The sequence below is a fragment of the Protomyctophum bolini genome (genome assembly GCF_963924005.1).
Source record: "Protomyctophum bolini genome assembly, chromosome: 24".
Taxonomy (NCBI): Eukaryota; Metazoa; Chordata; class Actinopteri; order Myctophiformes; family Myctophidae; genus Protomyctophum; species Protomyctophum bolini.
The window spans coordinates 24,615,013-24,639,004 of record NC_137885.1 but is presented as its reverse complement, the minus strand read 5'-3'; the positions used below and the strand labels follow the sequence as shown (position 1 = coordinate 24,639,004).

General features: G+C 44.9%; 1 protein-coding gene across 1 annotated transcript; it reads left to right on the top strand.

The window, feature by feature from the left end:
• Positions 1–278: 278 nt before the first annotated feature.
• Positions 279–23,992, top strand: arhgap1 (Rho GTPase activating protein 1). Its single transcript, XM_080758070.1, has 13 exons — positions 279–372; positions 7,425–7,751; positions 8,211–8,306; positions 10,073–10,160; positions 10,729–10,860; positions 11,294–11,380; positions 12,358–12,462; positions 14,066–14,173; positions 14,444–14,520; positions 15,727–15,804; positions 16,290–16,418; positions 20,670–20,773; positions 21,707–23,992. Exons 2-13 carry the CDS (start codon positions 7,628–7,630, stop codon positions 21,872–21,874), a joined length of 1,296 nt encoding a protein of 431 aa, XP_080614196.1. The 5' UTR covers positions 279–372; positions 7,425–7,627; the 3' UTR covers positions 21,875–23,992.

The window sequence follows — 23,992 nt, the reverse complement described above, 5'->3', positions numbered from 1 at the left end:
TCGGCTTATTATAAGCGACTCTAGGCTTGTTTTTTCGGACAGTACAGAACGCTTAATGTACGCTGTGGGGCGAGATATCCACGCTTTTCGAAAAGTGAAGACGGGAAAAATGTTTTTCCAAATATGTTTTGGAAAATAGCAGATCGTAGATCTGCTTGTAGAGCTGCTATTTTCAAATATGAACATTAGATTTGATTTACATGCAAAAATCTTGTGGAGTGGCTTTAATTCTTTTGAGCATTGTTTTCGTTTGCTTGTTTCCGTCACGCAATCTGGCAACCCGCTGGTCAACAGCAGCATTCACATCAAAGCAGCAACAAGAAGAAGAACAGAACACAACAGAGCACCCTAAAAACACCAGCCCTGTTTCAGGTAAAAACACTGAATAAACACAACTCTCGTGTCACATTATGCACTATTATTATTACATTCATTTGTTTCATCTAAATAATGCAGTAAATGTAGCCTCAGTCTGAACCTAACCTGCGTTCTGTATCCGCACTGACGGCTAACATTCTGTGCTTCAACACGTTATCATAATCGTCCTAATTATAACTAATAATCATCTATTATTGCTATTATCGTTGTTAATTTGACCAATAACACCGTTGGCATTTTATTAAAGGCTGGATTGGAGTCGCATTAACACAGAACTATATGAATAATATTAAAAGATCAATGTTTGTTGTTGTTGTTTAGATTCGGATCTCTCTATGCTAACGACGATCCGTCTGATGTGGTTTTATCAGTGTTTTTAAACCCTTTTCATTTTAACGTCCAGCATTTATTCATTCTGCATTTGAGCCGTGGCTCAAATGCAGCCACGGACCCCCATTTGATGACATTTAGCCTCTCAGACCCATCTGAGCCACGGACCACCATTTGATGACATTTAGCCTCGCAGACCCATCTGAGCCACGGACCCCCATTTGATGACATTTAGCCTCTCAGACCCATCTGAGCCACGGACCACCATTTGATGACATTTAGGCAGCCTCTCAGACCCAAAGCTAAAAAATATTTTTTTTGTTGTCGTTGGATAAGATTTTGTCCAACAATTCCATGCTGTATTGATGTTGGTACCATTAGGGTATTAGATATTAACAGGCAAACGTTGATCTATAAAAGGGTCTACGACGTGGTTACCATCTTACAGTACCACACTTTATCTGGGGACCACCTGGAGGCTGGAACCCCCTCAAGGGTGTGTGTGTGTGTGTGTGTGTGTGTGTGACATAAACAAGTCTATCTGGTTTTAAGCTCAGTACAGTTCACCTGCACATTCCTTAGAACTGGACTCATTCTACAAACTGTTTTTACAAATTACAATCGAATCGATCAAGTTAGTCAGTCAGTCAGTCAGTAGGTCAGTCAGCTGTCTGTCAGTCAGTCAGCTGTCTGTCAGTCAGTCAGTCAGTTCACACTCGGATGGTATTGTATTTATTGTATTGTATTCGGGCGGCTGTGGCTCAGGAGCGAGGTAGAGCAGGTCGTCCAATGATCCGTGGGGTCGGCGGTTAGAATCCCGGCTCCTCCTCCTCCTTTTCACATGACTTTGGGCAAGACACTGAACTGAACCCCACGTTGCCTCCAGTGAGTCCGTCGGTGTGAGCTCGCCACCGTCGGTGTGTGAATGTGGGAAGTGAATGGACCAATGTATGAATGAATGGACCGTTGTAAAGCGCCTTGAGCACTTGGAAAAGCGCTATAAAAAAATGCAATTCATTGTATTGTTGGTAGCTGGTGGAGTTGTGGACGGGGAGACATTAGGAAGTCGCGCAGGGTTTCGGGGTGGACAATGTGGTGCTGAATATCGTGATAAATAATAATAAGGTCGTCAGTTGGTAGAGGTTAGTCCTGTTTGTGGACCTTGTGGGATCTGTACCTTTCCTTAGGTGCTAGCAGGGGGGAGGGAGTTGGCTTGATCCCAGTGTTGGCTATAGATTGTAAAAACGTGTACGTCACCAAGAGGGGGGCGGCGTCTGAAAGGCTAGCGGCGCCATTTGTGTGGGATTTAAACTCCAGACGAGTATGCCAGACGAGTATGATACAAAGGCTTGAAAGGCATGCATTTATACATTCCAACGGGTGATTGAGGGTCGCGCTCTAACAATCAGCTGTCCACTAATAGTCCTCATGTCTTGTTTTTGTCCTATTTATTTTCTCATTGTATGGATTTTGGCCACCAGGCCAGAAATGGATTTTGGACAGGCGGACGCCTGCCGTCGCCTTATTGTAGATACGCCTCTGACTCTAGCCCACATGCAGAACAGAGTGAAACGGTGGTCTGTTTTGGTAAACATTGAGCTCGTTCCTGGCGACGACACAGTGAGCCAAAACGTCGGGCTCGCCTCGACATACCTTACAAGGACTACAGGGGGCACCGTTGTGTGAGACGTTGGTTTGTTGAACTCCCTCTGGTGTTTAAAAAAATCACACCCGTGTGAACTGAGCCATCCTGCGTCCGAAACGGTCGAGAAATGACGGAGTTACTGTGTGGGGGAATTAGCATTTAGCAGACACCTCTCTCTCTCTCTCTCTCTCTCTCTCTTGCTGTAATTAGCAGGCAACAGTGCAACACTATCTCTCTCTGTTTCTAGCACAACAGTGCCACTTTTGCCCCTACTGGTCTGGTACATTGCTGTTTTTTGGAGTGGTTGCACCACTCAAAAAGAACGAAGAACAAAGTGTCCTTGAGCAAGACTCTGAACCCCTAATTGCTCCCGATGTGCAGGTCGGTGCCTTGCATGGTTTCCTCCGCCAACGTCGTTGAAGTGGGACTCATAACATGTCCCTGGGACTCATTTCTAAAAGACCATCCCTGCATCCCGGGACTCATTACATTGAAAACCTATTTACATCAGTGACAGTCTGTGTAAAGGTGTGTGAATGTGTGTGTGAATGGTTGAATGTAATGCACCGTCTGTAAAGGTGTGTAAATGTGTGTGTGTGTGTGTGTGTGTGTGTGTGTGTGTGTGTGTGTGTGTGAATGGTTGAATGTAATGCACATTGCACAGTCTATGTAAAGGTGTGTGAATGTGTGTGTGAATGGTTGAATGTAATGCACAGTCTATGTAAAGGTGTGTGAATGTGTGTGTGTGAATGGTTGAATGTAATGCACAGTCTATGTAAAGGTGTGTGAATGTGTGTGTGAATGTAATGCACAGTCTATGTAAAGGTGTGTGAATGTGTGTGTGAATGTAATGCACAGTCTATGTAAAGGTGTGTGAATGTGTGTGTGAATGTAATGCACAGTCTATGTAAAGGTGTGTGAATGTGTGTGTGAATGTAATGCACAGTCTATGTAAAGGTGTGTGAATGTGGGTGAATGTAATACACAATCTATGTAAAGTTCATGTGTGTGTCAATTAAATGCACAATTGGATAAAGGCACCATTTACCATTTAGCAGCAGGTTTGCGTCATTCACAACGCGCTGTGGGGCAAATCGGCGTGAAAGCAGAAGTCTTTTCCACTCCTCTGTGAGTGGCGTTGGTCGATATAGTATACATTTGGTCCTAGCTCTGCCTGTCATCAGGGAAGGGACTCAGATTATCCCATCCTGGACGGGAACCCCTTTTGGTGTTTTAAGGATTGTTATTCTTCAGCTGTTGAAAAATAGCAGATCTACAAGCTTGTGGTGCGGCACAGAGTGCCGCACAATAACATACTTTCAGATGGGGGTCAGTGGCCAATTACATATCATTTTTGGGGAAATATTGAGCACCACTGATACAGAAACATGAGGTATTTCAGAAAACTGTCAGGAATTAGAAGACATTTTTAAAAAATGTCAACGTCAGGTCTAAAAATGTAAATGGATTATACATTTGGTTCTGGCTCTGCCTGTCATCGAGGAAGGGTCTCGTGAGAGGGAGTCAGATTATTTTACGAGAATCACCAGCCAGGGAGAGAAAATGGCATAAAGTCCATATAAGGAAAGAGTGGAGCTTCTTATAAATAGCTCTTATGTATGTATAGAGACGTGACTGCAGAATAGAGACAGATTGTGGAGACAGGCTGCGACGCGTTGTACTAAACGTCTTGGTATTCTTCAGGTATCTGTCATATCTCTACTCTGTCCTGTGCACTTTATCATTACGAAGCCTCATAGGTTTGTGATCAAGTCAATACAAATGAGTGATGGATCATTTAGTTATGATATCCTTATCCTAGGCTATTTTATCATGTCATCTTGGACTGACTGTCCATGTGTATATACAGTGAGTATGGTTTAAGTGCTTGTGGTTCACAGACAGCGTTGGGTTGGTCATGTGTTTCAGCCTGCCGTTATGTAAACGCTATGAGATGGCACTGTTAACCTTGGAACTTAAGAATGTGAGTTATTTTAAATGTATCCTTGTCCCAGTGGGTCCCCCCCCCCCTTCTCCATAAACACAATTACGCTTTACAGTGATAGACACTCACAGTACACACATTATCTAGAAAAAGTGCCGCTCGGGGGACAGGTCTCTCCATCAGGTTGTGGCCTCCTGGTGGCGCTATAATAGGCCAATGTGTAAAAAAAAATTCTTACGCCTTGGATGGCAATTGGATGATTTTGTTCCAAAAAATGTGTTCCGCAAAAATCCACCTATTGGTGTCGCTATAACAGGCCTAGTAGGAAAGTCTGTGAAAGATTTCACAGTAAATTGCACGCTGCGTTCATGATTTGAGGCTTTTTTGTTCAAAACGGGCCAATCCTGCAAACTTTGAAAGCCAATGTTAGCCAATTCGAATGGAATATGAAATATCGGACAGATGCGTCTTGAACACATGACTATAGAGATGGTGTGTAACGATTTGCGGGATTTTTGGACAGAATCTGGAGGAGTGATGTTTTTCAAAAGTCGGTCTCCTGGTGGCGCTATAACAGGCCGTTCTGGAACATGTGGGGCAGAGGTTCATCGTTGGCATCCAGGGATTGTGTGTGCGAGATTTGGCATCGACCCACCGGGTTAGCGGTGCCGGAGATTAGCTGGTAACGGACACACGGACGGACACACACAGACGGCCTGGTGGAGACAACCAGTTAACAGATTCCTCAATGTTATTTTCCAACAGTAAAAAAGCTCACTTGCCTTCCGTCTGTTAGAAACGTACTACATTTGAACTGAAGACCCCTAAACGCAGTTAGTAGAGAGAGTTATTTAAAGCAACATGCTGTCACTATGCGTAACATCACATCAGAGAGAGAGAGGGGGAGAGAGAGACAGAGCTATCGCGCTGCCATAGTGAAGAGTTTGCGCAGAACCCACGCACACGTCAAAATAATCAATGTGGGTACGTGAGGCGTGATTGTTTGTAATGGCACGGATGGTGCGTGCGTGTAGCAGAGTGGCTCACAGCCTCAGCCTGATGGTGGCGCTATAGTGTATCAGAGTGGCTCAGAGCCTCAGTCTGATGGTCTCAAAAGTCTTAACATCTCCCCTCGGTCCAGACTCCAGAGGGATATCCCTTTGGTCTAGTGGTTATGATGTTGTGACTTTCACGTCGGGAGACCCGAGTGCTGCTATAACATATGTCTTGAGTTGACCATGTGTTGTTGGCTATTAAACACGTCTGGGTTTCAGAGGCCATGTGTTGGTCAGTCCCTGTTGCATCTCTGCCTTGTTCTCCCCAGGCGTGTCTGCTTCTCTCTGTCTTGGAGCCCAGTGGTGTGTCCTGTCCTCTCTGTGCATCTCTGCCTTGGTCTTCCCAGGCGTGTCTGTTTCTGCTTGCCTGCTCATGCTCCCTGAGGCCTCCTACATCCTGTCTTCTTCATCTCCAGTTAAGAGACTGTCTTGTCGCTGTAGTGATCCTGGCTGCCTTTTGTCTCGTGACCTGCATCCTCGTGACCTGTCCTTGTCTTTGTCTCGTGACCTGTCCTCGTGACCTGTCCCGAAGCTTGAACGACCCTCACCGTCGTGTGGGAATTAACCCATTTTGACCTGAGATCAGATTAAAAAAAATTCTTCTTCTACATTCTCGGACAGTTTTCTTCTGAAAAAGCCATGTTTCTATGTCAGTCGTTCTCGTAGTGCGGTACTCGGTGCCGCGCTATGAGCTTGTGTAGATCTGCTATTTTTCAATAGCTAACACCAAAAGGGGTTCCCGGCCCAAAATGTCAAACGAAAGCTCTTGAAACGTGGGTTCCTGATATGTTTAGATCAATTGCTATATATCGCGGGATAATTTCACTTCCTGTTTGTTTTGGGGAAGGAAACTTCCTAAATGCGGTCGATGGATTTCTCTCTCTTTTCTTTCCTCTAGTAGACTCATAGACTGCGTGTGGAAATGGGAAGATGGAGCCGCATACCACCTGAACAGCGGTTTTGCCAATGTGAGACTGGTATACAAAACGAACAGCACATACTGGTTTGTCCCCTCACACAAGATATCAGAGAGACATGAGGGTATTGATTTGAGCTCACTCTTTGTGGGCACTAACAGAGAGACTTTGCATAATATGCTACATACCTGCCTGTCACTTGTGGAGCAATAGAAAGCTCCTGTTGTAAAGGGATTCTGTATTGTGTATTGTATATTTTAATGTATTGTACCTTTTGAAAGTTTTTGATTCATGGGTTTTTTATTATTGTTTGGACCCAATGTTTTATACATTTGTGTCAATAAAGTAACTAACTAACTAACTAGGCATATTGATTTTGACTTGTTTCATCAATGTGGACGTGCAACTGGTACAAGTTGCAACAACCTTTGCAGGGAACTATAGCATAACATTTATTACACTTTGCGTGCTCAGCCTCAGAGTCATTTCCCTCTCTGTTAACCACACTTTGGAGATCTCTTCGACATACTGTCCCACTCGCTCCGCGGCGGTGAGCGGTCACTGAATGCACAGAACAGTGGGGCGTATCCTCCCCGACCCCACACACTCCTTTAGGTGGGGTGACGTCACCTCAGGCTCTGCTTGCTTGCATGCATGCAATGACGACAGATGAGAACCGTTTGGGGAACCGTTAATAAAAACCGGCTCCGGATCCGCAATGTCGGAACTGGGTCTGAAATGGACCCGGTTCCGAATCCCAACCCTAGTTTCAACCCGTCTCCATTAACCCATTCTGACCCGAGATCAGATGCTCTAGTTCATCTTTCTCTCTTCCTCTTTTACTTGTTTTGCTCTGAATGCTCTCTCTGTCTCTCTCTCTCTCTCTGTCTCTGTCTCTCTCTCTCTCTGTCTCTCTCTCTCTCTCTCTCTCTCTCTCTCTCTCTCCGTTCCTGTGTGTGTGCGTGCGTGACTCAAAAACATGAGTCACGTACGCGCACGCGTACGTGACTCATGTTTTTGCACGTGTGTGTGTCCTTTCTACATCATGACCTCATACAGCAGTAGCAATGGAATGACAGACAATATTGTCCTTTTAATGTTTTCACATCATAATTAATATAATATAAAAGTTTTATATCAATTGTGTCTTCCAGGTTCCCTGCAGCTCTGTGGACACCGCATCTGTGTGTGGGTGTGTGTGTGGGCGTGTGTGTGTGTGTGTGTGTGCGTGCATGTCTGTGCATGTAGCAGTGTGTGACAGTGTGTGTATACGTGTTTAGTCTTATATGACCGTTTGTGTGTGAGCCTGCGCACGTGTGTGTGTGTGTGTGTGTGTGCGCTGCTGTGAGTGGTCACCATGTCGTCGGACCTCCTGGTGGACTTGGCGGATGACCCGCCCACTCCTCAGATAGAGACCCTCAAACTGTCCCCCATGGAGGACCCACAGTGGCCCCCCGACCTGTCTGTCTGCAGCAAGTCAGGTACCTGTCTGTCTGACACCCCCCCACCCCCCCCCCGACCTGTCTGTCTGCAGCCTGTCAGGTACCTGTCTGTCTGACACCCCCCACCCCCCCCCCCCCCCGACCTGTCTGTATGCAGCCAGTCAGGTACCTGTCTGTCTGACACCCCCCCACCCCCCCCCGACCTGTCTGTCTGCAGCCAGTCAGGTACCTGTCTGTCTGACATACCCCCCCCAACCTGTCTGTCTGCAGCCAGTCAGGTACCTGTCTGTCTGACACCCCCCGACCTGTCTGTCTGCAGCCAGTCAGGTACCTGTCTGTCTGACATACCCCCCCCAACCTGTCTGTCTGACATACCCCCCCACAACCTGTCTGTCTGCAGCCAGTCAGGTACCTGTCTGTCTGACATACCCCCCCCCCCCAACCTGTCTGTCTGACATAGTGTTTATTTCCAGCGTGTGCTTCATGTCTGTCTTCCAGAGACAGACATCTCCCGTCTGGACGCGTCCTCCCCTCACCTCCCCTGGAACCACGAGTTCTACGACATCGCCCGACATCACATCATAGAAGTGGCAGGTGAATCTTTTTTTATTTATTTCATTCAACCCATTCTGGGAGGGAACCCCTTTTTTTGGTGTTTTAAGCATTATGTTGGCCTGACGTCGAAAGAATATTTGTTCAAAGATTTGTGCCGCATTTTCACGATTTTTCAATAGTCAAAACACCAAAAGGGGTTCCCGTACAGAATGGGTTAATAATTTATTTCATATTTACGTCATATTCATATTTATGTCTTCTGTGGACTCTAACATTACACCTAGCTACATGTTTAAGCATGTATTACATATTTACATGTACACTAATTTCAGACATGCTCTAGTATGTGAAGTCTGCCTGTGCTATTAACTCATGAAATAAAATATAAAAAAAAGGGGTTTCTCCCCTGAAAAGCTGTAATTTGCGCGATGGCAGTCTTTCAGTCAAATCTGGTCACATTTCCCTGATGAAGGCTTAACCGCCGAAACGTTGGATATTCCTGTCTTACCTGCTGTCCTAATAAATATTGGTACTCTAGCTATCGGTGTGTGCGGCCACCTTCTTGTTTATTCAAGATCTCCTCTACAGTTTTCTCCCGTGCGTCGGCACCGCCACAAGGACTTTGGTGTGCGTAGAGCCTCTTTGTACACACATTTGCTAATAAACAAGAGAATAAACTTATCGGAGCAAACCTCCTAACTCTATTTTTGAGGTTTTGATCTTTTTTTTGGCATAAACCCTTTACGTCTGTGTGGTGTTTAGAAAATATTGAACCAATGGAAAGTAGTAAAAAGTGCTTTGGACAAAACCTCTTAAGAGAATTCCATACTAAAAGGCTTTCTTACCTTTCTTTGTAGTTGTTACGTCCCCACCAAAGAGGTCCAGGTGTTATTTTGTGCAAAAGCTCCTTATTGGCTATTTTCTCTACCATAAGCCCTAAATGAATTGCATTGAATTGAATGGGGCTATGGGGTGTTGTGCTAATTTGCTTATTTCCATCGCTCAAAATTATAATTTCTTTGTATATATCCTCTCATAATGTAAATAATATCCCAAGCGGCACACTTTACTACTTCTTTCGATGGAAATAAGGGAATTAGCATAACACCCCATAGCCCCATTCAATTCCCATTCAATGCAATGCATTACCCCCCCATTCAATGCAATGCATTGAATGGGGGGGTAGGACCACTACCAGTAGACCTGTAGTTGTTTGTAAACATTTGGGATTTGTTTATAAACATTTGGGATTTGTTTATAAACATTTGGGATTTGTTTATAAACATTTGGGATTTGTTTATAAACATGGGGGGGGGGGGGGGGGGGGGGGTAGGACCACTACCAGTTGACCTGTAGTACCGGTAAGTCTCATGGGGGGGGGGGGGGGGGGGGTAGGACCACTACCAGTAGACCTGTAGTTGTTTATAAACATTTGGGATTGTTTATAAACATTTGGGATTTGTTTATAAACATTTGGATTTGTTTATAAACATTTGGATTTGTCACAACACCAACTTTGAAGAGGCTGTATTGCTTCGTATTAAAAATATATGGACTTTTTCATTTCCTGTGACAGACTGCAGCAAATGTGCTATATGTCAAAGCAGGAGCCCTGTCTGGGAGTGTGCCCATGGACGTTCTCAAACTCTAGACTAGGTGACCTAAATGGAGAGACAAAGAGACCTGGGTTACACCTAGTCTAGACCTATAGTCTAGGTGTAACCCAGGTCTCTTTGTCTCTCCAGCTCTCCTCTTAACATTCTGTCACTCTCGCTCTGTCTCTCCCTTTCCGTCGGTGTCTCCAGGCGACGACAACTTTGGCAGAAAGGTCATTGTGTTTAACGCGTGCAGGATGCCTCCGCATCACCAGCTGGACCATCAGAAGCTGTTGAAGTGAGTACAACTAGACTGCTTACCTACAGCCACACTGAAGTCGGTACAATCCTAGACTGCTTACCTACAGCCACACTGAAGTCAGTACAATCCTAGACTGCTTATGCATGCACAATGCACTTCCCATTGCAATCAGAACTGCAGACTCACTCCCAATCTTCCGCCGTAGTCTGAAAACTCACCTCTTCAAAGTCCATCTTAGCTCGTAGCACTTGCCGTAGCACTTTCCCCTAGCCTCGACGACCTTACAGGTCGTATGCAAAGTCTCAACTTATGTAAGCAGAAGGGACTTCCAACCGCGCCTCTAGCCTATGGCAGGCCAGTCTGGTGCATCTCAGAGGCAGGACAGGTTACAGGAGGAAAGGAGGGACTGGATTAACTCAGACAGTTTAAGTCCTTGTTTTATTATCAGGGTGCAAGTAAAAAAGCGACAATGTTTTGATGTATCAGTCGATACATCGAAACTTGCTGTACTATATTCTATTGATGCTTATATTCCTCACCTGGGATGTTAACAATGAGGTTGTTATCTATCTAGAATGTAATGTTCCGGTATTCCTTCCCGCAGGTACCTCAAAGAGACGTTGGATAAGTACGTGGAGAGCGACTACACGTTGATCTACTTCCACCACGGACTGACCAGCGAAAACAAGCCCTCTCTGGGCTGGCTGCGAGACGCCTACCGGGAGTTTGACCGCAAGTAAGTTCAAGGTTCAAGTTTATTTAGTAGTGTCCCCGAAGGGCAAATTGGGTTGCAGCATAGACGGTACATTAAACAATGAAACAGTACAAATAAACAAACGGTTCACATAGCAGATACCAGAGTACAAAGGTGCACGTAACCATTAAAGTGCAGGCTATTAAAGTGCTATGCGATAGCGTGCGATGGATTCAAGTTCTCAGGGTCGCCACGACTGGTTTCAGTCATGTGGATTCCATATTGGAAGTCAGCGCGTTGTCTTCTATAGAAGTGTGTCCTGCACCAACAATAGGCTAATCTACAAGCGTACAACACGTCACAGCGCGACGTGTTGTAAACTTAAATTAAGCTGAAATGACATATCGGGACTACATTTAGTGTGTGTGTGTGTGTGTGTGTGTGTGTGTGTGTGTGTGTGTGTGTGTGTTTTCAGGTACAAGAAGAACATCAAGGCTCTGTACATCGTCCATCCCACCATGTTTATCAAGACGCTGCTGATTCTCTTCAAACCTTTTATCAGGTCATTATAGTTCTTAACATTATTAATAATATACCTTCCTTCATATTATTGTTAATGGCAGTAGTAGCTGTATTATGGATTAACCCATTTTGAGCGGGAACCCCTTTTGGTGTTTTAAACATTGTTATAATGTAGTTATTGAAAAATAGCAGATCTACAAGCTCAAAAATAGCAGACCTACAAGCTCGTAGCGCGCCACCGAGTGGCACGCTACGAGCTAGTAAGGACTGCTATTTTTTACGAGCCTGTAGGTCTGCTATTTTTGAAAAATCGAAGAACGACTGACATAGAAACATAGCTTTTTCAGAAAACTGTCAGGATGTAGAAGACATTTTTAGAATCTGATCTCAGGTCAGAATGGATTAAAGGTCTCAGTCTCCGCGACTGATTTCAGTCTTTTCTTTCCATAGAAGCCAGCGTGTCCTCTATGGAAGCATGCTGCAGCCAAAGTAGCCCAGATCTACAAGCTCTCAATGCATCGCACAGATGGTGCCGCAGACACGTTGAGAGCTTGCACTGTAGATAGATGCGTGCGTGTGTGTGTGTGTGTGTGTGTGTGTGTGTGTGTAATCTCTAGATCTGTCACAATTATGACAATCGTCTATAATCGCAATTATTATTTGAGATTATCTGAAATAGTTTTTGCATAATTGCTTCCATGGATTTTCCAAAATGGTGGAAACATGGCCGATCTACGAGCTCAAAATGTGCCACGATCACCGCTCATAAAAAGCATAAAGCTATTAGATGATCTAAATTGCGTGTCATATCGGCCACCTGTTTTGGTTTAAGAAGCCTAAAAGCCAAATGGAAATGCGGTTTTTATTTGCATGTTCTATTTATAAAAACACAATTACATCTTTAATTAATCGCATCTACACAGTGGTATTGTTCTAAGACTGAACGTGTGTGTGTGTGTGTGTGTGTGTGTGTGTGTGTGTGTGTGTGTGTGTGTGTGTGTGTGTGTGCGCGTGCAGCTTTAAGTTTGGCAGGAAGATCAACTACGTGAGCTACCTCAGTGAGCTGGAGGACGTGTTGAAGTGTGAGTGTGACCAGCTGACCATCCCAGCGCGCGTCACAGAGTAAGACGTTACGTTCCATTTGGTTAACACACCGGTGTTGGCATCATGTCATGCTTTAGCTATTGAAAAAGAGCAGATCTACAAGCTCATAGCGCGGCACCGAGTGCTGCACTACGAGCTTGTAGGTCTGCTACTTTTTTTTAAATCGAAGTACGCCTGACATGGAAACATAGCTTTTTCAGAAAACTGTCAGGATGTGTAGAAGACATTTTTTTAATCTGATCTCGGGTCAGAATGGGTTAATAGAGACGGGTTGAAACTAGGGTTGGGATTCGGAACCGGGTCCATTTCAGACCCAGTTCCGACATTGCGGATCCGGAGCCGGTTTTTATTAACGGTTCCCCAAACGGTTCTCATCAGTCGTCATTGCATGCATGCAAGCAAGCAGAGCCTGAGGTGACGTCACCCCACCTAAAGGAGTGTGTGGGGTCGGGGAGGATACGCCCCACTGTTCTGTGCATTCAGCGACCGCTCACCGCCGCGGAGCCAGTGGGACAGTATGTCGAAGAGATCTCCAAAGTGTGGTTAACAGAGAGGGAAATGACTCTGAGGCTGAGCACGCAAAGTGCAATATGTTATGCTATAGTTCCCTGCAAAGGTTGTTGCAACTTGTACCAGTTGCACGTCCACATTGATGAAACAAGTCAAAATCAATATGCCTACACGAGTCCACAACTCACGAGATTAATCTAGGCAAATCACGTTTGAGAGCCATGCGGAAAGCCCGCACTCCCCGCAGCTCCACCACAGCCGGCGGGGGACGAGGATGATGCAAGGCTGGTTCACTTTCCCCAGGCTAGTAACGTAATAGAAAATAAAAACTACTAATGTCTACAGAGCTTTTCATTAGGTGTATTGTACAACTGTTGTTAATGGTGTTAATTTAGAACGCCAATGTCTCGACGTCTTTCTGCCTGATATTTTAATTTGTCTGCACTTATTTTTTACAACTTATAAGCAACACAACTGCTTTTGATTTGGCTCCAAATTAATCGCGTGACTGTTGAGAGCCCAGAATTTAGGTGCATATACTTCCATAGATTGATTAGCCTACTTTATAAACGGTTTGCAGAAAAAAGCACAGGAACGTAGCCTACAGTTCAATACAAGGTCTGCTAAAAGGATTTTATAATCCAAGAAATCACTATTTGTTTCCATTAGGGTAAGGGGTCCTTCATATTAAATTAATCTGAACATTAAAGACAACATTTGTCACCACAACAATATCATTATTGCAATGTGTACTGTATTTAATATACAGCAAATTGCAATATACAGTACAAATTGCAACAATGATATTGTTGTGGTGGCTAGCTGGTGGTGGTGAAGTTTAAATAATAGTGCCACCTCATAAATAATTGAATTAATTAATTTGTGTTTATTATGTACTTGGTTAGGTTAGTTAGTTATAATATAAGCATAATCTATGTCAGAAAAAAGGGGAAAAAATAATATTAGGATCCGTTAAGGGAACCGTTAGGAACCGGAACCGTTAAGAGGGATCCGGGAAGGATCCGGAACCGTTCAAATCCTAACGAATCCCAACCCTAGTTGAAACCCACTGGTGTACATTGTGTATTAATAGTGTATTTTTTGTGTCTAGGTATGACAACAAGCTGAGAGCGTCCATAAAGCCGTCCTCCCAGCCCCCCATGTCTCCTGCCCGAAGCCCCCCGCTCCCCGAGCAGGTGTTCGGGGTCCCTCTGCCTGTGTAAGTCCCTCTACTATGATCCCTGGGTCGGCGGTTCGAATCCCGGCTCCTCCTCCTCCTGTATATATACCTTTTATTGAAAGGATAAGCCCCTTGAGATGTCGCATCTCATTTTAGAGGGGGGTCCACTGAACCGCACACTGCCTCCAATGAGACACTGAACCCCACACTGCCTCCAATGAGACACTGAACCCTCTGTGTGTGTGTGTGTGTGTGTGTGTGTGTGTGTGTGTGTGTGTGTGTGTGTGTGTGTGTGTGCGAGCGCATTAGGCTGAGACAGAGGAGTCCAGATGGTGACCCGGTTCCTGTGCTGATGAAAGACACCATCACCTTCCTGTCTGCACAAGGTGCTTATTATTACCACTTAGACGCGAAAAGGGCGGGAAGCGACCAAGGTCGCGTGCACAGATCTGCCTGGGTGACATCGTTCTAAAGGGCGCATGCGTGCAGCCATGCACGCAACCTCACAAGCATTCCTTTTCGGGTTTATGCCTCCGTTCTGGAGCGGATGACATCGCTACGTCATGTTGTAGTATTGTTTTGTAGTCATCAGGATGACATCGCTACGTCATGTTGTAGTATTGTTTTGTAGTCATCAGGATGATATCGCTACGTCATGTTGTAGTATTGTTTTGTAGTCATCAGGATGACATCGCTACGTCATGTTGTAGTATTGTTTTGTAGTCATCAGGATGACATCGCTACGTCATGTTGTAGTATTGTTTTGTAGTCATCAGGATGACATCGCTACGTCATGTTGTAGTATTGTTTTGTAGTCGTCGGGCAGGAACAATCAAATGGAACTTCCTTTTCCCTCAAACCGATTTTTCTCAATAAAAGCTACAGGCTACGAGAGCTTTTATTGTTATTCTTCCGGTTTGAGGGGAAAAGGACTACAAAACAATGACTACAACATGACGTAGCGATATATCATCCGCTCCAGACTGGTTCAGACAGCGATTTTGTAACGGAGACCAGGCTTTCCTCCGAGGTGGAAAGCCTGGTGAGGCGAGGTTATAACGCCGGGTCGCGTGCACGCACCCGCCTGGGTGAGGGCAGACTGCTGGCCGAGCGCTGGTGTGTGTAGACTTCTGGCGAAATTAAGTAATGCAGATGTTTAACAATAAGTTAACTCTTGAAGAGCGTAACATGAAACCAAATAGGTTTCCAGACCATTTTACGCTCTCAAGAGTTAAAGACCTGTAAGGGTCCATTTGGTTACCAACTCTCCATCATTTAACTTGGGACCACATGGAACCTCCTCAAGGACCACCAGTCTGTGGTGTTACACACGCACACACGCGCGCGCGCGCGCACACACACACACACACACACACACACACACACACACACACACACACACACACACACACACGGGACATTGAAAATGAAGACAATGAGTGCTATCATTACTTCCAACAACAGCTACCACGCAAACACATTAGAGTTGTTGATGTTGTCGAAGGAATAATGTCATCATTGTCTACGCTTTCTCTCTGTGTGTGTGTGTGTGTGTGTGTGTGTGTGTGTGTGTGTGTGTGTGTGCGTGTCAGGGCTGGACATAGAGGGGATTTTCCGACGGTCTGCCAACGTCACTCTGGTGAAACAGGTGCAACTAAGATACAACTCAGGTACATGAAACTATGCATATATACATTATAGGGTGCTACGTCTACATAAAATGCTATCTAAGCTATGTAAGTGTGTGTGTAGTCTAGTTTTAGTCGACTAAATATAAGAGTTTAGTTGACTAAATCTACAGTTGATTTAGTCTAACAAAATGTGTTTCGGCTGGCCTTGATGCCGTCGAAATGACTGATTTTACACTTTACTGCGCTTGTAGATCAGCTGTTTTCAGCATGCAACTAATTGTAAAATGACTTATAGTGGATCTCTTGTCCACTATAGTCCCTTCCAAACATTTTAGTCTAGTTTGTATTCATTGACGAAATTGTCAGTATATTATTTAGTCTTAGTCATCGTAGCTTAGTTTTTATTTATTTTCCATTTAGTTTTCGTCAGTGGAAACGGGTAGTCGACGAACATTTTTCTTCTTAGTTTTTTAGTCGACGACTAACACTGGTGTGCGTGTGTGTGTGTGTGCGTGGGTGTTCAGGAGAGGTGGTGAGTTTCAGTGAGATGGAGGACATCCACTTGGCTGCGGTCATCTTGAAGACTTTCCTGAGGGAGCTACCCGAACCTCTGTTGACCTACGACCTCTATGACAGCATCGTCCAGTTCAGCTGTACGTACAGTACGCTCTTACAGTATACAATATATCATTTAATCATTTATCAGACGCTCCTAACACCCCAATCGCCCAGGCCCAAGTTCACCGTCCTTTCTATTAGTAACACCCAGCGCCCAGGACCAAGTTTTATCTAAAAGACGAAGATTATTGATATCAAAGTCGATCACATCGCTCCACAGCCTGGGAGCGTCTGTTGCACGTCTGTTTTTGCGGAACAGTGGGACGTCACCGCGGTCCCGTCGCTAGTCGAATACTCTGTATTCTAAATGCTGTAATCTGTGTTCTCTCCTGATGCTGTGTCTGTATTCTCTCCTGAAGCTGTGTCTGTGTTCTCTCCTGAAGCTGTGTCTGTATTCTCTCCTGAAGCTGTGTCTGTATTCTCTCCTGAAGCTGTGTCTGTATTCTCTCCTGAAGCTGTGTCTGTGTTCTCTCCTGAAGCTGTGTCTGTGTTCTCTCCTGAAGCTGTGTCTGTGTTCTCTCCTGAAGCTGTGTCCGTGTTCTCTCCTGAAGCTGTGTCTGTGTTCTCTCCTGAAGCTGTGTCTGTGTTCTCTCCTGAAGCTGTGTCTGTGTTCTCTCCTGAAGCTGTGTCCGTGTTCTCTCCTGAAGCTGTGTCTGTGTTCTCTCCTGAAGCTGTGTCCGTGTTCTCTCCTGAAGCTGTGTCTGTGTTCTCTCCTGAAGCTGTGTCTGTATTCTAAATGCTGTTGTGTCTGTGTTCTCTCCTGATGCTGTGTCTGTATTCTCTCCTGAAGCTGTGTCTGTATTCTCTCCTGAAGCTGTGTCTGTATTCTCTCCTGAAGCTGTGTCTGTGTTCTCTCCTGAAGCTGTGTCTGTGTTCTCTCCTGAAGCTGTGTCCGTGTTCTCTCCTGAAGCTGTGTCTGTGTTCTCTCCTGAAGCTGTGTCCGTGTTCTCTCCTGAAGCTGTGTCTGTGTTCTCTCCTGAAGCTGTGTCCGTGTTCTCTCCTGAAGCTGTGTCTGTGTTCTCTCCTGAAGCTGTGTCTGTGTTCTCTCCTGAAGCTGTGACGTGTCCGTGTTCTCTCCTGAAGCTGTGACGTGTCCGTGTTCTCTCCTGAAGCTGTGTCTGTGTTCTCTCCTGAAGCTGTGTCCGTGTTCTCTCCTGAAGCTGTGTCTGTGTTCTCTCCTGAAGCTGTGTCTGTGTTCTCTCCTGAAGCTGTGTCCGTGTTCTCTCCTGAAGCTGTGTCTGTGTTCTCTCCTGAAGCTGTGTCTGTATTGATGAGATGAGATGAGATATACTTTATTGTCCCGCGAGGGGAAATTTGTCTTGGGCAAAAGTGCATTAGTACATACATCAACGCTTTTTAAAACAGACAGACAATACACACAAGACAATACACAGTAGCAGCAAAGTACAAGTCACAAGAGTATCACAAGAGAAGTGCAAATTGCAATAAGAGAAGGTATAATATTAAAAAAGTGCTAGAGTATTCACAGTTTATAGTATCACAATCACAAAAGTGCAATAAATAACTGATGAAGGTCAGAAGTCCCTTCCCCACTAAGAACTATGAACTATGTGGCGGTTGTTTAGTAGAACAATTGAAGTGGGAAGAAAAGAAAGTTTGAAGCGGTTGCTCTTGCAACGACACGCTCTGTAGCGTCTACCAGAGGGTAACAGCTCATACTCTGAAGATAATATATGTGAAGGATCAGACAACACTCTATTTGACAGACTGAGCACTGTTTTCTCAAAGATTGTCTGAAGAGATGGAGAATCTTTCCTACCAATTACCTTCATGGCTGTTTTTTCCATTTTAGCTATTCTAGATTTGAGCTGGACAGAGAGTGTCCCAAACCAAGCTGTCATGCCATATCTAATAATGCTACCTAGCACTGCATCATAGAAGGTTGACATGAAGAAGGCCAGTTCTGTTGTTGGCCTCCGAATGGAGAGCCTACAGTCAGTAGTGGAGAGGAGGATCGGGGATAAGCTGAACTCCATGCTGGAAAATCCCTCCCACCCCTTCCATGGTGTGCTGCGGGAAAGGACGAGCACCTTCAGCAGTAGGCTCACACTCCCCTTGATGCGCACGGAACGCTACAGACAGTCCTTTATGCCAACTGCCATCACACTACAGAATACACAGAAGCATTAAGATCTGCCCCCCCCACCCATATGGTCCTGGTCTTGTGTGTTTATGTCCTTTGTGTCTGTTTTTTGTGTTTTTCTGTCTGTCCAGTAGCTTTGTAGGTTTTAGTTTTTAACTCTATGCACTTTGCTGCTGTAACACTGCAATTTCCCCTCGGGGATTAATAAAGTATATCTCATCTCATCTCATCTCACTCCCTTGCTCACACCAAAGAGCCTGAGCCTGCGGAGAAAGTGCAAGCGTTGTGCCAATTAGGCAAATTGGCACACAGATAGTCCACATGGACGTTCCATTTGAGCTGGTTGTCGAAGAGCATCTCTTTGGTTTTTGTGGTGTTTAACATAAGGTGGCTATTATCACACCAGTCTTTAAAGTTATTGATCTCACTGATGTAACCCACCGGGTGTTCAACACCCCTCAACAGGCTGACTATTACAGTGTCATCAGAAAATTTCAAGATGAAGTTGTTAGGCTGGCTGCTTCTGCAATCATTTGTGTAGGCAGTGAAAAGAAATGGTGAACTCACCCCCCCTTGTGGCACACCTGTGCTACACAATTTGGAGCTTGAGAGTACTGAGTTCACCTTTACCTGTTGAGATCTGTTTGTTAACATGGAGTGGAACCATCTAATGATGAATGGATTTACATTCATGTCATTTAGCTTTTTGACAAGTAACAGAGGGCTTACAGTATCAAAAGCAGAACTGAAGTCTGCAAAAAGGACACGAGCATACGCCTTTGGCTCCTCCAAGTGCTTGCTAATTAAGTGAGTTATACTGACTACAGCATCCTCCGTGCTGCGCCCAGCCCTGTAAGCGAATTGTAAAGGATCCATAAAGGAAGCCACCTGAGACTTAAGTGAGTTCACGATAATTCTCTCAAAACATTTCATAACCCCACAAGTTAGAGCAATAGGTCTGTAATCTTTGTTCACAGAGGGACAAGATACTTTGGGAACAGGAATTATTAGTGACTTTTTCCAGATATCAGGAACCATGTGTTTGTCTACAGACTGTTGGAAAATAGGGCACCAGGCAGCTGTAAGCTCTTCAGAGCACTTTTTTAACAACAAGGCAGGCAAACCATCAGGCCCTGTTGATTCTTTGTTGCATACCCTGCTAAAGACACTCTGTACTTGTTTAGGATCAATGAGAAGTCGATCAGAAGCATTACACATGATAGAATCAATGTTAAAGTCCACAGACTCCTGCTCTGAGGAGTCAGTGTCATGACGGAGGAAAAAGTCATTCAATTCATTGGCTTTTGCTAGTTCATCCAGTGTAGCAATGGGATTTCGGTTTGTGTTCATGTTCGTTATTTTTTTCATATGATCCCATAGACCCTTAGTGTTCAACTGTTGATAGTGCCGACACTTTCCTCAAGTGCAGCTCGGTGGTTCCTTTTGGCCAGGGACAACATCCGATTGAGCTCCCTTTGGGCCACAGCCATGCCCCCCCTGTCCCCATTTTTAAAAGCCACTTTCTTGCTGTTAATACAGGCTTTTACCTCCTTGGTGATGTAGGGCTTGTTGTTAGGGAAGTGGCGAATGGACTTTTTTGGGACGACATTATCCACACAGAAGTTAATGTAATCCGTTACGGTCTCTGTAGCCTCGTTCAATTCAAGGTCATGAAATATGCTCCAGTCTGTGCATAAGAAGCAGCCCTTAAGAGCCTCCACACTGTCCTCTGACCACTGTATCACTGTTTTTTGGACAGGCTTACTGGACTTTAAGACAGATTTGTAAGTGGGCATGAGCTGGACAGTCGAGTGATCCGAGTTGGCAAGAGGAGGGAGAGCCTTGGCTCTGTACGCATTTTTTATGTTGCCATAACATTTGTCTAGCACATTTTTGTTCCTTGTACCACATTTGACATACTGGTGAAACCCAGGTAAAACTGGCTCCAGTCTACAGTGGTTAAGGTCCCCCAGTACGAAGATAGGGGCTCCAGGCGTACGTTGCATTTGTGAGTGTACACAGTCTGCTAGTCTGTTTGCGGCTCTAGCTGCATTTGCACTAGGCGGTACATAATTCTCTCCTGAAGCTGTGTCTGTGTTCTCTCCTGAAGCTGTGTCTGTGTTCTCTCCTGAAGCTGTGTCTGTATTCTCTCCTGAAGCTGTGTCTGTGTTCTCTCCTGAAGCTGTGCCCATCGATGAGCAGCCTGTTGAGATGAAGAAGATGTTGGAGTCTCTCCCCGAGGAGAACTACGCCTGCCTGAGATACCTCATGACCTTCCTAGCACAGGTTATTATTATTATTATTATTATCATTACTACTGAGATTCCTCATTACCTTTCTAGCACAAGTAGATCATACTAGATATTTTACTCATGATCAGAGCTTCCGTTGCTCCAGACTGTACGACGGAAGCATTTATATTTTACTCATGATCAGAGCTTCCGTTGCTCCAGACTGTACGACGGAAGCATTTATATTTTACTCATGATCAGAGCTTCCGTTGCTCCAGACTGTACGACGGAAGCATTTATATTTTACTCATGATCAGAGCTTCCGTTGCTCCAGACTGTACGACGGAAGCATTTATATTTTACTCATGATCAGAGCTTCCGTTGCTCCAGACTGTACGACGGAAGCATTTATATTTTACTCATGATCAGAGCTTCCGTTGCTCCAGACTGTACGACGGAAGCATTTATATTTTACTCATGATCAGAGCTTCCGTTGCTCCAGACTGTACGACGGAAGCATTTATATTTTACTCATGATCAGAGCTTCCGTTGCTCCAGACTGTACGACGGAAGCATTTATATTTTACTCATGATCAGAGCTTCCGTTGCTCCAGACTGTACGACGGAAGCATTTATATTTTACTCATGATCAGAGCTTCCGTTGCTCCAGACTGTACGACGGAAGCATTTATATTTTACTCATGATCAGAGCTTCCGTTGCTCCAGACTGTACGACGGAAGCATTTATATTTTACTCGTGATCAAGACTGTATGACGGGAGCATTTATATTTCAACCAACAGTAATAATTGTTGGTGTCGGGAGGAAACCTAATAACTCCATTTTTGAGATTTAGAGATTTTGGCATAATTCAGTGCTATTGAACACCCTTTACATCTGTGTTTCGAAAACATTGAACCAATAAAAAGTGTATAAGTATATGGTTTTATTCATTTCCTGTGTGTGTGTGTGTGTGTGTGTGTCTCCAGGTGTCGGCTAACTGCGAGGTCAACAAGATGACCAACAGTAACCTGGCGGTGGTCTTCGGGCCCAACCTGCTCTGGGGGCAGAACGCCGCCATGTCATTGGGTGCCATCGGACCAATCAACACCTTCACCAGGAGTCTGCTCGACCAACAGCATCTGGTCTTCACTTAAAGCCCCTCCTCCTCGTTAGTCTTTATCCAATCATCTGGTCTTCACTTAAAGCCCCTCCTCCTCCTCCTCGTTAGTCTTTATCCAATCATCTGGTCTTCACTTAAAGCCCCTCCTCCTCCTCCCCTTTAGTCTTTATCCAATCATCTGGTCTTCACTTAAAGCCCCTCCTCCTGCTCGTTATTCTTCATCCAATCATCTGGTGTTCACTTTTAACCAGTTCAGGACAGGAACCCCTTTTGGTGTTTTAAGCATTATGTTATACTTTAGCTATTGAAAAATAGCAGACCTACAAGCTCGTAGCGCGGCACTTGAGCTTGTAGGTCTGCTATTCGTGAAAATGTGGCGCAAATCTTTGAATATATATTCTTGCAGAGCCAAAGTTTTTAACTCAAATCTTTGCTTCTTGGTGGTGGTGGGGGAGGGTCTCTGCAACAACATATTTTCAGATGGGGGTCGGCAGCCAATTACATATAATCTTCGGGGGTCCTTGACATGAAATAGTTTGAGAACCACTGACACAGAAACACAGGGTTTTTTGCACTTCTTCTATCTCCACATATCCTCGTCACAAAGATCCTCCAGGATAACATTTATCAGTCCTCACTGTTCAGAATCCTTCACATTCCCCACGACTAGGGATGGAGCTCGAATCACGTTACCCGGAGAAAAAACAACCCGATAGCAAGCTTATCGAGTACAAGGTATCAATAAGCTTTGCGCTTATCGAGTACCCAGTATCAATAAGCTTTGGGCTTATCGAGTACCCGGTATCAATAAGCTTTGGGCTTATCAAGCCTGCCCATGACGTCATGTTTAAACAATCAGGACAAGAGGCGATCAAGAAATAAATCTAATCGCCCACGTTGGCACAAACATGTCGGTCTGAAAGTGTATTGATACCTGCCAACCAGCACCCAGTGACTGTTCACACAATCACCAGTTAACAGTTTCTTCAATATTATTTTGCAAATGTAAAAAAGGTCAATTGCCTTCTGTCTGTACTGTATTTGAAGGTCCTAGTAAAAGATACTGGTTCTATTCAGAATAATCTTTTTGTCGTCTCCCCTCTTTAAAGAACCCGTCTCGATAAGCCTGATCGATAAGGTACTCAATCGTTATCAACAAAAACGAACGAGCTCCATCCCTTTCCGTGACTAGTCTTTCTTTCACGGCGTGCTAGCACCTCTGTAGCCAGGCGTTATGTGACCTGACACTAGTGTCGCCACTTGAGAACGTTTTCCAGAACGTTCCTGAGTTCCTGAGCGGTCCCGTCCACATGGTAAACCTTTCACCTCCCACTGACAGCTCCTTCCTAATCCATCCTTCTAGCTCCATTCTGGTTGGGGTTTACACCTCCTCCACCCATAGGGTTTACACCTCCTCCACCCATCGAAAGAGACCTCCAGGCATGGTTGGAATCTTTAGTTTTTCTGCACTACCTCCCGAGGGGGGTGGCTTAGGAAAAATGACACGATGATTTGGGTGTACGTCCGCGGCTTGTGTATCTGTGGTGTTTGATGTGTTGGGTCTGTCTGTCTCTCTGGTGTTTCCTGTGCTGCCAAACATGCCCTGCCAGCATCCTCAGACGAGGCGAGGCAGAGAGAGGAGTCGCTGTGGCTTAAAATTCACAAAGGGAAGATTAGAGGTATTTTCAGACGGGCATCGCTGAACGCAAGCATAATAAAAATAAAAAAATCTCACCAGAATCCAGGTTTAGTCATGTCGTGCGTGCGCACGAATCGAGCACGTGCACGACAATTTCACAGGACCGCAACCACGTAAATACGCTTGAGTACTTCTCCGAACGTATAGAAAAAAATACGCAGGTCTCATTGAAAACTAGGCACTAGGCACGTTAAACGCTGCCCGACTGAAAGTACCTAAAGACAGAAAAGGAGGAATGCACATGTGGGGGAGAGAGAGAGAGGGGGTTTGACTATAGAAGTAAATGATGAGTTTGTATACTGTGAGGACAGACGTCTCCACGAAAGACTCAGGTTAAATTCAGCAGGAGAAACAAATGTTTTGGACAATCTAGAGAATGATGCTGTGGTGGTTTTGCAGCTGGCGGTGTTGTGGTTCCTCCTGTTACGTTCATGAATGCTGTGTTAACCCATT